The 16,169-nt window shown below is 40.8% G+C and overlaps 4 protein-coding genes and 1 long non-coding RNA gene across 5 annotated transcripts in view; 4 read left to right on the top strand and 1 right to left on the bottom strand.

Moving 5' to 3' along the window:
* Positions 1-16,169, bottom strand: part of LOC143353767 (uncharacterized) — a 227,103-nt gene that overhangs the window by 124,745 nt on the left and 86,189 nt on the right. The gene's annotated exons all lie outside the window — the stretch shown is intronic.
* The window catches only part of Btk29a (tyrosine-protein kinase Btk29A), a 119,020-nt gene that overhangs the window by 24,810 nt on the left and 78,041 nt on the right, over positions 1-16,169 (top strand). The gene's annotated exons all lie outside the window — the stretch shown is intronic.
* Positions 1,934-13,722, top strand: LOC143353817 (uncharacterized). Its single transcript, XM_076787422.1, has 13 exons — positions 1,934-3,069; positions 3,767-3,889; positions 5,613-5,714; positions 5,845-6,001; positions 7,586-8,659; positions 8,765-8,864; positions 9,218-9,328; positions 9,436-11,460; positions 11,575-11,599; positions 11,712-11,746; positions 12,096-12,153; positions 12,262-12,405; positions 12,452-13,722. The coding sequence occupies exons 1-13, from the start codon at positions 1,992-1,994 to the stop codon at positions 13,480-13,482; spliced, it is 6,063 nt and encodes a 2,020-aa protein (XP_076643537.1). The 5' UTR covers positions 1,934-1,991; the 3' UTR covers positions 13,483-13,722.
* On the top strand, positions 3,626-5,371 carry LOC143353745 (uncharacterized). Its single transcript, XM_076787294.1, has one exon. The coding sequence runs from the start codon at positions 3,981-3,983 to the stop codon at positions 5,136-5,138; it is 1,158 nt and encodes a 385-aa protein (XP_076643409.1). The 5' UTR covers positions 3,626-3,980; the 3' UTR covers positions 5,139-5,371.
* On the top strand, positions 13,866-16,106 carry LOC143353743 (uncharacterized). Its single transcript, XM_076787288.1, has 2 exons — positions 13,866-15,814; positions 15,878-16,106. The coding sequence occupies exon 1, from the start codon at positions 14,250-14,252 to the stop codon at positions 15,759-15,761; it is 1,512 nt and encodes a 503-aa protein (XP_076643403.1). The 5' UTR covers positions 13,866-14,249; the 3' UTR covers positions 15,762-15,814; positions 15,878-16,106.

The raw sequence follows: 16,169 nt of genomic DNA, 5'->3' as shown, positions 1-16,169 counted from the left end.
AAGCACAATTTAAAAAATTAAGCAGAATTAAAGCACAATTAAAAAAATTAAGCAGAATTAAAGCACAATTTAAAAAATTAAGCAGAATTAAAGCACAATTTAAAAAATTAAGCAGAATTAAAGCACAATTAAAGCACAATTTAAAAAATTAAGCAGAATTAAAGCACAATTTAAAAAATTAAGCAGAATTAAAGCACAATTAAAGCACAATTTAAAAAATTAAGCAGAATTAAAGCACAATTTAAAAAATTAAGCAGAATTAAAGCACAATTTAAAAAATTAAGCTGAATTAAAGCACAATTAAAGCACAATTTAAAAAATTAAGCAGAATTAAAGCACAATTAAATCACAATTAAAAAAATTAAGCAGAATTAAAGCACAATTTAAAAAATTAAGCAGAATTAAAGCACAATTAAATCACAATTAAAAAAATTAAGCAGAATTAAAGCACAATTAAAGCACAATTTAAAAAATTAAGCAGAATTAAAGCACAATTTAAAAAATTAAGCAGAATTAAAGAACAATTAAAGCACAATTTAAAAAATTAAGCAGAATTAAAGCACAATTAAATCACAATTAAAAAAATTAAGCAGAATTAAAGCACAATTTAAAAAATTAAGCAGAATTAAAGCACAATTAAATCACAATTAAAAAAATTAAGCAGAATTAAAGCACAATTAAAGCACAATTTAAAAAATTAAGCAGAATTAAAGCACAATTTAAAAAATTAAGCAGAATTAAAGAACAATTAAAGCACAATTTAAAAAATTAAGCAGAATTAAAGCACAATTAAATCACAATTAAAAAAATTAAGCAATATTAAAGCACAATTAAAGCACAATTTAAAAAATTAAGCAGAATTAAAGCACAATTTAAAAAATTAAGCAGAATTAAAGCACAATTTAAAAAATTAAGCACAATTAAAGCACAGTTTAAAAAATTAAGCAGAATTAAAGCACAATTTAAAGCAGTGGACATGTCAACCCTTAACGCTCCAAGTGTGCCTCTCAGGCACCACCGCTCTGCGACCGATTAATATAAATATTGTGATCAAAATTATATTACTTCTGAGATGAATAAAGATTGTTTTGAATGATTTTAATATTATTTCTTACACGTCATTGTAGCATTTAAAATCCGACACTGAAAAACTTGCAAGTCGAAGTACGATGAGATTAAGTTGGAGTTGCCGGTACATTCACAATTAAAAGTCAGAGCGTCAAGGGTTAAAATGAGTTAAAGCCTCCAGGATGTATTGGTTTCAGCTTAATAAAATAATGAAAATAATAAAGAAATTTTTACTTCGCTCCTGTGTGTTGCAATCGATGTAAATATTTTTCATTTTGCACAAAGATCCGCAGTCTCATCATAAGAGTAAAATTTGCACGAGTCAGCCGGAATCGTTTCGCAGAATTTGTTTGCCAGCGAGCTCGACGTACTTGCCTCAGCAGACGAGGATAGAAGATAAGCACAGTGATTTCTCTGTATATGTCGCCAGGGCCTCGATGATAAACGTCGTGGAATTATCCCCACTACCGCTACCACTGCCGTGAGGGCCGACGAAGCTCGAGAGACCTTTGACGCCAAGGAGTGTAAACATAAGTGTTTATTTAGGCTCGGGCATGTCTCTTGTTGTTGACATATATCGAGAATTCACTGTGGACCGTAAAGAAAGGAGACAAAAGAGATGTGCTGCTCGCGAGAATTTCACCGACGGCTCCCGATGGCGTCGACATCGTGACGTAGTATTAATTTCGCAATCAATCCTCGAAGGCCAGTATCGACGCAAAGTTGCGAGCCACAGCATCGCAAGAACTGCGCACTTCCGTCACTGATAACCGTGTCGAAGGTCGCGACCCCACTCCAATCTGTCCCCAAGAATCAGCAAGAATATGCAAGAGTGCATATAGAACTGCGCTCTGTCCCAGAACCGATCAGTTTTTGCAATTCGCCGGAGCCTAGCAGTCGGAACAAAATAGGCGATCTTCAGGATGTCAGGGACCCCTAAATCATTTGTTCTAAACCTTCTAACCGCGGCTCTTACATGGTACACAGAAGCGCAAACCACTTGCGTTGTCGTCAACGGCTGTACAGCTTGCTATAGAAATGGGGTTTTGCTCGAGGTGACTCAGCAGGAGTCAGAAGACACACTGGATATCCGAAATTTGGACCTTTCGGCAATCAGGGAAGGTGCTTTTAAGAACCTGACCATCTCGAGCCTCAGCTTGTCCCGGGGGAACAACATCTCCGTGCTGACAAGAGGCTCCTTCAAAGGATTGGAGAAAATGCAATATCTGTACCTGGAGAACAACCTGATTTCCCTGTCGCCTAATTTATTCTCGGAATTGAAGCAGTTGAGAGAGTTGTGGTTGGGCGTCAACAAGATCACCTCGGTGCCGAAGGACTCGTTCGCCGGTCTGACGAACCTGGAGTGGTTGCACCTGTACGGCAACAAAATACACACGATAGATAAAGACTTGTTCGTTGGCTTGACGAAGCTGAGGTTGTTGAACCTGAACCTCAACAATATACACACCATAAACAAGGACACTTTGTCGGGATTGTCTTCTTCGTTGCAATACCTCCATTTAGTTGATAACATGATCGCTAGCGTCGAGCCGGGAAGCTTCGACCACACTTCAAACCTGCGGTATATTGATCTGAACAACAATCGACTGACCTCCATCCAGCCTGGGACCTTCAAAGGCCTTCGCAAGCTAGATAGACTTCACCTAAACTACAACAAGTTGGCCAGCATCTCTGCGATGGATTTCAAGGGCCTGATCGCACTCAGGATTCTCGGGATAGGACACAATCAGATTTCCAGCATCGAGGTTGGCGCTTTCAGCGATCTCGGACAACTGCAGAAGCTGGACCTCAGTGATAATCTGTTGACTCGCGTTGAGAACGGCTTGCTGAGAGGACTGAATCAGGTGGATGTGGTCGATTTGTCGAATAACAGGATCAATCGGGTGGAACCGAACGCGTTCGCGGGACTACCTGCACTCAAGACCGTCTATCTTGGCAATAATAATATGTCCATTGCTGATATGGAGAGATTAGAAAATAGCTAGGGGGGAGACGGAAAGGGTAGATTTTCAAGTGGCGACAAAGTTTGATCGAATCGCGTGTTCCTCGAGAAGATTTAATTGGCCCTCGGATGCGACGACTCGAAAATCAATTCTAGGAAGCACTTAACAGCTCGAACGAGTGTAACAATTAATTTCAATTAAATTCGAAGAGAAAGATTAGTACACTTTGTAAGTTTTCTAATTTTTTTTTCTTTGGGCTTGATAGGATCTGCAGAATATTTGTATCGTTACTTTTAAGACTCAAACGAAAAGATTAAGAAATACACTGTACATGTTTGTGCGACTTGAAAATTATTTGTCAACAAACTTAGTAAAATTTGTAACCTAACGAGTGAAATAAACATTTCAGCAACCAATCCCTAACGTGAATCCCATTAATATTGAAATATGAGGTTGAATATTATTGAAACAGCTTGAATGATGTACATACAAAAACATTTTTGAAACCTTCTAAATTTTTTAAATTTCGGGCCGTCATAAAACCCTTAAAATAGTTTACCATAAAATCAATTTGACCCTTTGCAGACGAGACCGTTTGTAATTATAACTACTGGAGTTAACTGAATCAATTAAATATTCAATTTGTTGCAACCTTAGCAGCGGCATTCGTCTACGAAGCGATAAATAAAAGTCCAATAAAACATATGAACGAATCATAAAGTTGAGAACTACAGCATCGCAAGAACCGGGAATTCCAGTGACGGATGAACGTGGCAAAGGTCGCAGCCCCACTCTAATCTCTCACAAAAAAGCTGAAAAATGCAAACTAACCAAGCTCAGCAAAATCAGCTGCAAGAGTGCATATAAGACTCCGCTCTATCACAGAACCGATCAGTTTTCACCAGTCGTCGGAGCCTAGGAGTCAGAACAAAATAGATAATCTTCAAGATGTCTGGGATCATTCGATCGTCTGTTATAATCCTTCTAATCGCGAGCGTTTCATGGTCCAAAGAAGAGAATGCCACTTGCGTTCGCTTGAGCGGCTGTACAGTTTGCCATAGCAAAGGGGTTTTAGTCGAGGTGACTGAGAGGTACCCGCATTCCGAACCTCAGATCCGTGATATGGACCTCGTGGCAATCAAGGAAGGTGCTTTTAAGAACTCGACCATTGGGTACCTCGACTTCTCACGGGGGAACAATATCTCCGTAGTGACAAGAGGCTCCTTCAAAGGATTGAAGAATCTGAAACGACTGTTCCTGGGGAGAAACGTGATTCCCCTGTCGCCTAATTTATTCTCTGAATTGAAGCAGCTGGAAATCTTGTGGTTGAGCTACAACAAGATCACCTCGGTGCCGAAGGACTCGTTCGCTGGTCTTACGAAGCTGACATGGTTGGCACTGGACCACAACGATTTAGACGTCATAAAAAAGGGCTCTTTTTCGGGATTGTCATCTTCGTTGTGGAAACTCGGGTTAGATTATAATAAGATCGGTAGCATCGAGCCGGGAAGCTTCGTCCACATTGCAAACCTGACTATACTTGATCTGAACAACAATCAGCTGACCTCCATCCAGCCTGGGACTTTCAAATACTTCCATAAGCTCAGGACACTGAGCCTACAAGAGAACAAGTTGGCCAGCATCTCTGCGATGGATTTCAAGGCCTTAACAACTCTCTGGACTCTCAGACTGCAGCACAATCAGATTGCCAAGATCGAGGTAGGCGCTTTCAGCGATCTGGGACAGCTGATGGAGCTGGATCTCAGTAATAATCTGTTGACTCACGTTGAGGACGGCTTGCTGAGCGGACTGAATAACCTGCAGAAGATCTATTTGTCGAATAACAGGATCAGTCAGGTGGATCCAAACGCATTCGTGGGACTCTCTCAATTAATTATCGTCAATCTTCATAATAATAATATGACCACTGCTGATAGCGACAGGTACATACCTAAACAAGCACGCGCGAAATGCTGGATTTTCAAGCGGCGACAAACTTTGAATGTAAGGCATATTCCCCGACATTTTTTAATTTACCCTGAGTTCCGACGACCCCGATATCAGTTCTATGAAGCACTTAGAAGCTCGAACGGATGTAACAATTAATTTCAATTAAATTCGAAGAGAAAGATTAGTATAATAGATTTTGTAAACTCTCTACTTTCTTTTCTTTCTTTGGGCTTTATGGGATCTGCAGAATATTTGTATCGTTACTTTTAAGACTCAAGCGAAAAGATTAAGAAATACACTGTACATGTTTGTGCGACTTGAAAATTATTTGTCAACAAACTTAGTAAAATTTGTAACCTAACGAGTGAAATAAACATTTCAGCAACCAATCCCTAACGTGAATCCCATTAATATTGAAATATGAGGATGAATATTATTGAAACAGCTTGAATAATGTACATACAAAAACATTTTTGAAACCTTCTAAATGTTTTAAATTTCGGGCCGTCATAAAACCCTTAAAATAGTTTACCATAAAATCAAGTTGACCCTTTGCAGACGAGACCGTTTATGATTATAACTACAAGAGTTAACTCAATCAATTAAATATTGAATTTGTTGCAACCTCAGCAGCGGCATTCGTCTACGAAGCGATCAACAAAACTCCAACACAACATATGAATGAATCTCATAAAGTTGCGAACCACAGCATCGCAAGAACCGCGCATTTCAGTGACTCATAACCGTGTCGAAGGTCGCGGCCGACTCTAATCTGTCACAAAAAAGCTGAAAAAGTGCAAATAAATCTAAACTGCGTCTAAATCAACTGTAACATTGCATATAAGACTGCGCTCTATCCCAGAACCGCACAGTTTCCACCAGTCGCCGGAGTGTAGCAGTCAAAACAAAATAGACAATATCCAAGATGTCCGGGATCATTCGATCGTCTCTTATAATCCTTCTAATCGCGAGCGTTTCATGGTCCATAGAAGAGAATGCCACTTGCGTTCGCTTGCACGGCTATACACTCGCCGAAATTTCTATAAAGTCACTGTGTTTTGTAATGAATTCTTATAATTATACCATTACCAATGAAAAATTTGTATTTGGTAGCATTTCGGGATTACATAAAGAAAGCATACACGCCGATTTAAAAACATAAGTATAACATTTATTGATAAAAGAAAACAAAAATATAATTTTACACAGAACAGACTGCGAAATTTCTATAATGTCAGTTTCGTTTTATACGGATAAAGTTGAAATTAACAATTGTTTTTTTATTATATCTATTTTAATATTTAGTGTAACCTCCATTTTTTTGAATTACATTAAAAATGCGATTGGGCATTGACGAAACTAACTTTTGTAGCGTTTCTGTTTTAACAGACGCCCATGCTTCAGTCACCGTATCCCTTAGTTCGCTAATGGAGTTGTATTGTTTGCAGTTTTTATAAACATGTCGCGCAATGATACCCCAAACATTTTCAATAAGATTTATGTCCGGAGAACAAGCAGGCCATAGCAAAACATTGATATTTCTTTCAAGAAGCCACTGCTTTGTGTGCTTCGACGCGTGCACTGCAGCATTATCTTGCTGATAAATAAAATTGTCATCTTCAATATTTTCTGTAAAGGGTATTAGAACCATGTCTAACAAATCCGTATAATTTTCAGAATTCATTTTGTGTTTTATGAAACACACTGGAGTCCTTTTGTCAGCTTTGAACGCAGCCCATATCATTAGGGAACCACCGCCAAAGTTACGACTCATTGTCACACTTTTCTCATTTCTCAGATCATGCCAATAATATTTACAGCCATCAGGCCCATCCAAATTAAATTTTTTCTCATCTGAAAAAATGACAGACTCCCACTCTTTCGTCCAGGACATGTGTGCCCGTGCGAAATCAAGACGGGCCTGTTTATGTGTTTCTTTAAGGCCTGGTTTACGTTGCATTTTTGTCCACACAAATTGCCCAGAATAATTTAAAAGTTGTTGCACACGTCTTCTTGTTACTGGGAGCTCCAATTCAGCTCGCAATTGTGCTGCATTTTTCGTTTCCTTAGCCGCAGACCTCATTAATAATGAATGTTGTCTCTTTGACAATTTTTTATTACCACCTTTAAAATCATTTTTTCCGTCATTTTCGCGTAAATTGATATAATTATTAATCACAGTATATGACCGATTAATTTTCTTAGCAATTGCGCGATTAGAGCAGCCCATATTTTTATAAGCATCGATCGATGCTTTTTCTTCAATTGTTAGTACTTTTCCTCTCGGCATTATACTACACGCGAATCAAATTATAAAAAACAGGATTTCTATGAGTTCTAAAACTAATACTTTTAGAATGTTTGCAATTTCCCGTAGTTCTCTGCTCAGAATCCAGAGAAACACTAAGTGACTTTATAGAAACTTCGCACTTGTGTTCTGCACCACGCAGAAATAATTAAAAAAAACGTAAATAGTAAACAATGCGGTGTTGAGTGCGCGGTCCTTCTATCAGAGTGTCAACAAAGCACAAGGCCAGATACGATAAAGCAACAGAAATTGTAATATTTTAAAAATATCTATGAAAATGACGATGACTTTATAGAAATTTCGGCGAGTGTACAGTTTGCCATAGCAAAGGAGTTTTGGTCGAGGTGACTGAGCAGTCCTCGGATATCGAACTGTGGATCCGTGATATGGACCTTTTGGAAATGAAGGATGGTGCTTTTAAGAACCTGACCATCGAGCGCCTCCACTTCGGTGTGGGGAACAATATCTCTGTGCTGACAAGAGGCTCCTTCAAAGGATTGGAGAATCTGAAAAATCTGTACCTGGAGAACAACACGGTTCCCCTGTCGCCTAATTTATTCTCGGAATTGGAGCAGCTGAGAGTCTTGTATTTGAGCAACAACAAGATCACCTCGGTGCCGAAGGACTCGTTCGCTGGTCTTACGAACCTGGAGCACTTGAGACTGGACCACAACGATATAAACACCATAAATAAGGACATGTTCGCTGGCCTGACGAATTTGTGGGACTTGGGACTGTCCGGCAACAAAATTCACACCATAGATAAGGATTCGTTAGCTGGCTTGAAGAACCTGTGGATGCTCAGCCTGATCGATAACAATATACACACCATAAACAAGGACACTCTGTCAGGATTGCCTTCTTCGGTGCAGTTCCTCGGCTTAAAAGGTAACAAGATCGCTAGCATGGAGCCGGGAAGCTTCGACCACACTCCAAACCTGATTCTGCTTGATCTGAACAACAATCAGCTGGCCTCCGTCCAGCCTGGGACCTTGACAGGCCTCCACAAGCTCACTCAACTATTCCTAAACAACAACAAGTTGGCCAATATCTCTGCGATGGATTTCAAGGACCTGACATCTCTCTTGGCTCTCGAGCTGCAGCACAATCAGATTGCCAGCATCGAGGTTGGCGCTTTCAACGATTTGAGATACCTCAGGGATCTGAAACTCAGCAATAATCTGTTGACTCACGTTGAGGATGGCTTGCTGAGCGGACTGAATCACCTGGTGAAGATCGATTTGTCGAATAACAGGATCAGTCAGGTGGACCCGAACGCGTTCGTGGGACTGCCTAAATTAAGGAGCGTCAATCTTGATAATAATAATATGACCACGGCTGATATTGAGAAAACACTTAAAAGCTGGAAGTAGAGCAAGCAATTAATTTCAATTAAATACGAAAGGACAGATTAGTAGACTTTGTGAACTATCTACTTTCTTTTCTTTCTTTGAGCTTTATGGGATCTGTATAGCAAGAATATTTGTATCGTTACTTTTAAGACTCAAACGAAAAGATTAAGAAACATACTGTACATGTTTGTGCGACTTGAAAATTATTTGTCATCAAACTTAGTAAAATTTGTAACCTAACGAGTGAAATAAACATTTCAGCAACCAATCCCTAACGTGAATCCCATTAATATTGAAATATGAGGATGAATATTATTGAAACAGCTTGAATGATGTACATACAAAAACATTTTTGAAACCTTCTAAATTTTTTAAATTTCGGGCCGTCATAAAACCCTTAAAATAGTTTACCATAAAATCAATTTGACCCTTTGCAGACGAGACCGTTTGTAATTATAACTACTGGAGTTAACTGAATCAATTAAATATTCAATTTGTTGCAACCTTAGCAGCGGCATTCGTCTACGAAGCGATAAATAAAAGTCCAATAAAACATATGAACGAATCTCATAAAGTTGAGAACCACAGCATCGCAAGAACCGAGAATTCCAGTGACGGATGACCGTGGCAAAGGTCGCAGCCCCACTCTAATCTCTCACAAAAAAGCTGAAAAAGTGCAGATAAATGTAAACTGAGTCTAAATCAGCTGCAAGATTGCATATAAGACTCCGCTCTATCACAGAACCGCTCAGTTTTCACCAGTCGTCGGAGCCTAGGAGTCAGAACAAAATAGATAATCTTCAAGATGTCTGGGATCATTCGATCGTCTGTTATAATCCTTCTAATCGCGAGCGTTTCATGGTCCAAAGAAGAGAATGCCACTTGCGTTCGCTTGAGCGGATGTACAGTTTGCCATAGCAAAGGGGTTTTAGTCGAGGTGACTCAGCAGTACTCGAATGGTTATCTGTGGATCCGTGATATGGACTTTTCGGAAATCAGGGAAGGTGCTTTTAAGAACTTGACCATCGTGCACCTCTTCCTGAAGAACAATATCTCCGTGACAACAAGAGGCTCCTTCAAAGGACTAGAGAAGCTGGAAGAACTGTCCCTGCGGAACAACCTGATTCCCCTGTCGCCTAATTTATTCTCGGAATTGAAGCAGCTGAAAGTCTTGTCGTTGAGAGACAACAAGATCACCTCGGTGCCGAAGGACTCGTTCGCTGGTCTTACGAACCTGACGTCGTTGACGCTGAGCAACAACAATATAGACACCATAAATAAGGACATGTTCGCTGGCCTGACGAATTTGTGGGACTTGGGACTGTCCGGCAACAAAATACACACTATAGATAAAGACATGTTCGCTGGCCTGACGAAACTGCTCGACTTGGACCTGTCCAGGAACAAAATACACACTATACATAAAGACTCGTTCGCTGGCTTGACGAACCTGACGTCGTTGACACTGAGCAACAACACTATAGACACCATAAATGAGGACATGTTTGCTGGCCTGACGGAACTGTTCAACTTGGACCTGTCCCGCAATAAAATACACACCATAGATAAGGACACGTTCGCTGGCTTGATGAACCTGAAGAAGTTGACACTGAGCAACAACAATATAGACATCATAAATAAGGACATGTTCGCAGGCCTGACGAAACTGTTCAACTTGGACCTGTCCGGCAACAAAATACACACAATAGAGAAAGACTCGTTCGCTGTCTTGACGAACCTGACGTCGTTGACACTGAGCAACAACACTATAGACACCATGAATAAGGACATGTTCGCTGGCCTGATGAAACTGCTCAACTTGGACCTGTCCGGCAACAAAATACACACAATAGAGAAAGACTCGTTCGCTGTCTTGACGAACCTGACGTCGTTGACACTGAGCAACATCAATCTAGACACCATAAATAAGGACATGTTCGCTGGCCTGACGAAACTGTTCGACTTGGATCTGTCCCACAATAAAATACACACTATAGATAAGGACACGTTCGCTGGCCTGACGAATTTGTGGTACTTGAGCCTGTTGGACAACAAAATACACACTATAGATAAAGACTCGTTCGCTGGCTTGACGAACCTGGCGTTGTTGACACTGAACAACAACAATATTGACACCATAAATAAAGACATGTTCGCTGGCCTGACGAATCTGTCGGATTTGGACCTGTCCCGCAACAAAATACACACCATAGATAAGGACTCGTTCGCTGGTTTGACGAACCTGAGGTGGTTGAACCTGAACGACAACAACATACAAACCATAAACAAGGACACTCTGTCAGGATTGCCTTCTTCGTTCGAGGACCTCCTGTTAGAAGATAACGAGATCGCTAGCATCGAGCCAGAAAGCTTCGACCACACTCCAGAGCTGCGGCGACTTCGTCTAGAGAATAATCAGCTGACCTCCATCCAGCCTGGGACTTTCAAATGCCTGCATAAGCTCAGGAGACTGTCGATAGACTACAACAAGTTGGCCAATATCTCTGCGATGGATTTCAAGGGCCTGACCTCTCTCTGGGATCTCGAGCTGCAGCACAATCAGATTGCCAGCATCGAGGTTGGCGCTTTCAACGATCTGAGACACCTGAAAGGTCTGGATGTCAGCAATAATCTGTTGACTCAGGTTGAGGACGGCTTGCTGACCGGACTGAATCAGCTGATGCACATCGATTTGTCGAACAACAGGATCAGTCGGGTGGACCCGAAATCGTTCGTGGGACTCCATCCACGCGCGAGTGTCAATCTTGATAATAATAATATGACCACTACTTATAGAACGAGGTACATACCTAGGAACTAACGAGGCATGAAAGGGTGGATCTTCAAGTGACGACAAAGTTTGATTGAATCGCGTGTTCCTCGAGAAGATTTAATCGGCCCTCGGATCCGACAACTCGAAAATCAATTCTAGGAAGCACTTAACAGCTCAAACGACTGTAACAATTAATTTGAATTAAATTCTAAGAGAAAGATTAGTAGACTTTATGATCATTTTAATTTTTTTGGGCTTGATAGAGTCTACAGAATATTTGTATTGTTACTTTTAAGACTTAAACGAAAAGATTAAGAAATACATTGTACATGTATGTTTGAATTGAAAATTATTTCTGAATTATTTCTGAACAAACTGCGCGTACTTTTCAGCTTGCGGAATGTAGTAGGCTCTATAAAAATTTGTAACCTAACGACTGAAATAAATATTTGAGCAACCAAACCCTATGGTGAATCTCATTAAAATTGAAATAAGACGATGAATATTATTGAAACAACTTGTACGATCTACATACAAAAACGTTCATGAAGCCTTCTACATTTTTTATATAACCGACCGTCATGAAACCTTCAAAATAGTCAACAACCATAAAGTCGATATAACCATTTGCAGAGGGATAAATAAAAGTCCAATAAAACATATGAACGAATCTCATACAGTTGAGAACCACAGCATCGCAAGAACCGCGCATTTCAGTGACTGATAATCGTGTCAAAGGTCGCAGCTCCACTCTAATCTGTCACAAAAAAGCTGAAAAATGCAAATAAATCTAAGCTCAGCCAAAATCAGCTGCATGACTGCATATAAGACTGCGCTCTATCACAGAACCGAACAGTTTTTACCAGTCGCCGGAGTCTAGCAGTCAGAACAAAATAGACAATATCCAAGATGTCCGGGATCATTCGATCGTCTCTTATAATCCTTCTAATCGCGAGCGTTTCATGGTCCAAAGAAGAGAATGCCACTTGCGTTCGCTTGAGCGGATGTACAGTTTGCCATAGCAAAGGGGTTTTAGTCGAGGTGACTGAGAGGTACCCGCATTCCGAACCTCAGATCCGTGATATGGACCTCGTGGCAATCAAGGAAGGTGCTTTTAAGAACTCGACCATTGGGTACCTCGACTTCTCACGGGGGAACAATATCTCCGTAGTGACAAGAGGCTCCTTCAAAGGATTGAAGAATCTGAAACGACTGTTCCTGGGGAGAAACGTGCTTCCCCTGTCGCCTAATTTATTCTCTGAATTGAAGCAGCTGGAAATCTTGTGGTTGAGCTACAACAAGATCACCTCGGTGCCGAAGGACTCGTTCGCTGGTCTTACGAAGCTGACATGGTTGGCACTGGACCACAACGATTTAGACGTCATAAAAAAGGGCTCTTTTTCGGGATTGTCATCTTCGTTGTGGAAACTCGGGTTAGATTATAATAAGATCGGTAGCATCGAGCCGGGAAGCTTCGTCCACATTGCAAACCTGACTAGACTTGATCTGAACAACAATCAGCTGACCTCCATCCAGCCTGGGACTTTCAAATACTTCCATAAGCTCAGGACACTGAGCCTACAAGAGAACAAGTTGGCCAGCATCTCTGCGATGGATTTCAAGGCCTTAACAACTCTCTGGACTCTCAGACTGCAGCACAATCAGATTGCCAAGATCGAGGTAGGCGCTTTCAGCGATCTGGGACAGCTGATGGTGCTGGATCTCAGTAATAATCTGTTGACTCACGTTGAGGACGGCTTGCTGAGCGGACTGAATAACCTGCAGAAGATCTATTTGTCGAATAACAGGATCAGTCAGGTGGATCCAAACGCATTCGTGGGACTCTCTCAATTAATTATCGTCAATCTTCATAATAATAATATGACCACTGCTGATAGCGACAGGTACATACCTAAACAAGCACGCGCGAAATGGTGGATTTTCAAGCGGCGACAAACTTTGAATGTAAGGCATATTCCCCGACATTGTTTAATTTACCCTGAGTTCCGACGACCCCGATATCAGTTCTATAAAGCACTTAGAAGCTCGAACGGATGTAACAATTAATTTCAATTAAATTCGAAGAGAAAGATTAGTATAATAGATATTGTAAACTCTCTACTTTCTTTTCTTTCTTTGGGCTTGACAGGATCTGCAGAATATTTGTATCGTTACTTTTAAGACTCAAGCGAAAAGATTAAGAAATACACTGTGCATGTTTCTGCGACTTGAAAATTATGTGTCAACAAACTTAGTAAAATTTGTAACCTAACGATTGAAATAAACATTTCAGCAAGCAATCCCTAACGTGAATACCATTAAAATTGAAATATGAGGTTGAATATTATTGAAACAGCTTGAATGATGTACATACAAAAACATTTTTGAAACCTTCTAAATTTTTTAAATTTCGGGCCGTCATAAAACCCTTAAAATAGTTTACCATAAAATCAATTTGACCCTTTGCAGACGAGACCGTTTATAATTATAACTACAGGAGTTAACTGAATCGATTAAATATTCAATTTGTTGCAACCTTAGCAGCGGCATTCGTCTACGAAGCGATAAATAAAAGTCCAATAAAACATATGAACGAATCTCATAAAGTTGAGAACCACAGCATCGCAAGAACCGAGAATTCCAGTGACGGATGACCGTGGCAAAGGTCGCAACCCCACTCTAATCTCTCACAAAAAAGCTGAAAAATGCAAACTAACCAAGCTCAGCAAAATCAGCTGCAAGAGTGCATATAAGACTCCGCTCTATCACAGAACCGATCAGTTTTCACCAGTCGTCGGAGCCTAGGAGTCAGAACAAAATAGATAATCTTCAAGATGTCTGGGATCATTCGATCGTCTCTTATAATCCTTCTAATCGCGAGCGTTTCATGGTCCAAAGAAGAGAATGCCACTTGCGTTCGCTTGAGCGGCTGTACAGTTTGCCATAGCAAAGGGGTTTTAGTCGAGGTGACTGAGCAGTACTCGAATGGTTATCTGTGGATCCGTGATATGGACTTTTCGGAAATCAGGGAAGGTGCTTTTAAGAACTTGACCATCGTGCACCTCTTCCTGAACAACAATATCTCCGTGACAACAAGAGGCTCCTTCAAAGGACTAGAGAAACTGGAAGAACTGTTCCTGCGGAACAACCTGATTCCCCTGTCGCCTAATTTATTCTCGGAATTGAAGCAGCTGAAAGTCTTGTCGTTGAGTGACAACAAGATCACCTCGGTGCCGAAGGACTCGTTCGCTGGTCTTACGAACCTGACGTCGTTGACGCTGAGCAACAACAATATAGACACCATAAATAAGGACATGTTCGCTGGCCTGACGAATTTGTGGGACTTGGGACTGTCCGGCAACAAAATACACACTATAGATAAAGACATGTTCGCTGGCCTGACGAAACTGCTCGACTTGGACCTGTCCAGCAACAAAATACACACTATATATAAAGACTCGTTCGCTGGCTTGACGAACCTGACGTCGTTGACACTGAGCAACAACACTATAGACACCATAAATGAGGACATGTTTGCTGGCCTGACGGAACTCCTCGACTTGGATCTGTCCCGCAATAAAATACACACCATAGATAAGGACACGTTCGCTGGCTTGATGAACCTGAAGAAGTTGACACTGAGCAACAACAATATAGACATCATAAATAAGGACATGTTCGCAGGCCTGACGAAACTGTGGAACTTGGAGCTCTCCTTTAACAAAATACACACCATAGATAAGGACTCGTTCGCTGGTTTGACGAACCTGAGGTGGTTGAACCTGAACGACAACAACATACAAACCATAAACAAGGACACTCTGTCAGGATTGCCTTCTTCGTTCGAGCACCTCCTGTTAGAAGATAACGAGATCGCTAGCATCGAGCCAGAAAGCTTCGACCACACTCCAGAGCTGCGGCGACTTCGTCTAGAGAATAATCAGCTGACCTCCATCCAGCCTGGGACTTTCAAATGCCTGCATAAGCTCAGGAGACTGACGATAGACTACAACAAGTTGGCCAATATCTCTGCGATGGATTTCAAGGGCCTGACCTCTCTCTGGGATCTCGGGCTGCATCACAATCAGATTGCCAGCATCGAGGTTGGCGCTTTCAACGATCTGAGAGACCTCGCGATTCTAGATCTCAGCAATAATCTGTTGACTCACGTTGAGGATGGCTTGCTGAGCGGTCTGAATCAGCTGATGCAGATCGATTTGTCGAATAACAGGATCAGTCGGGTGGATTCGAACGCGTTCGTGGGACTTCCTGAATTCGTTAGTGTCAATCTTGATAATAATAATATGACCACTGCTGATAGCGAGAGGTACATACCTAGTAACTAACGAGGCGTGAAAGGGTGGGATTTTCAAGTGGCGGCAAGGTTTGATTGAATCGCGTGTTCCTCGAGAAGATTTAATCGGCCCTCGGATCCGACAACTCGAAAATCAATTCTAGAAAGCACTTAACAGCTCAAACGAGTGTAACAATTAATTTCAATTAAATTAGAAGAGAAAGGTTACTACACTTTGTAAACCGTCTAATTTTTTTTTCTTTGGGCTTGATGGGATCTGCAGAATATTTGTATCGTTACTTTTAAGACTCAAGCGAAAAGATTAAGAAATACACTGTACATGTTTGTGCGACTTGAAAATTATTTGTCAACAAACTTAGTAAAATTTGTAACCTAACGATTGAAATAAACATTTCAGCAACCAATCCCTAACGTGAATCCCATTAATATTGAAATATGA

This window comes from Halictus rubicundus, chromosome 4 (genome assembly GCF_050948215.1).
Source record: "Halictus rubicundus isolate RS-2024b chromosome 4, iyHalRubi1_principal, whole genome shotgun sequence".
In the NCBI taxonomy this organism is placed as follows: Eukaryota; Metazoa; Arthropoda; class Insecta; order Hymenoptera; family Halictidae; genus Halictus; species Halictus rubicundus.
The sequence above is the reverse complement of the archived record's forward strand: the minus strand, read 5'-3'. Positions and strand labels throughout refer to the sequence as shown.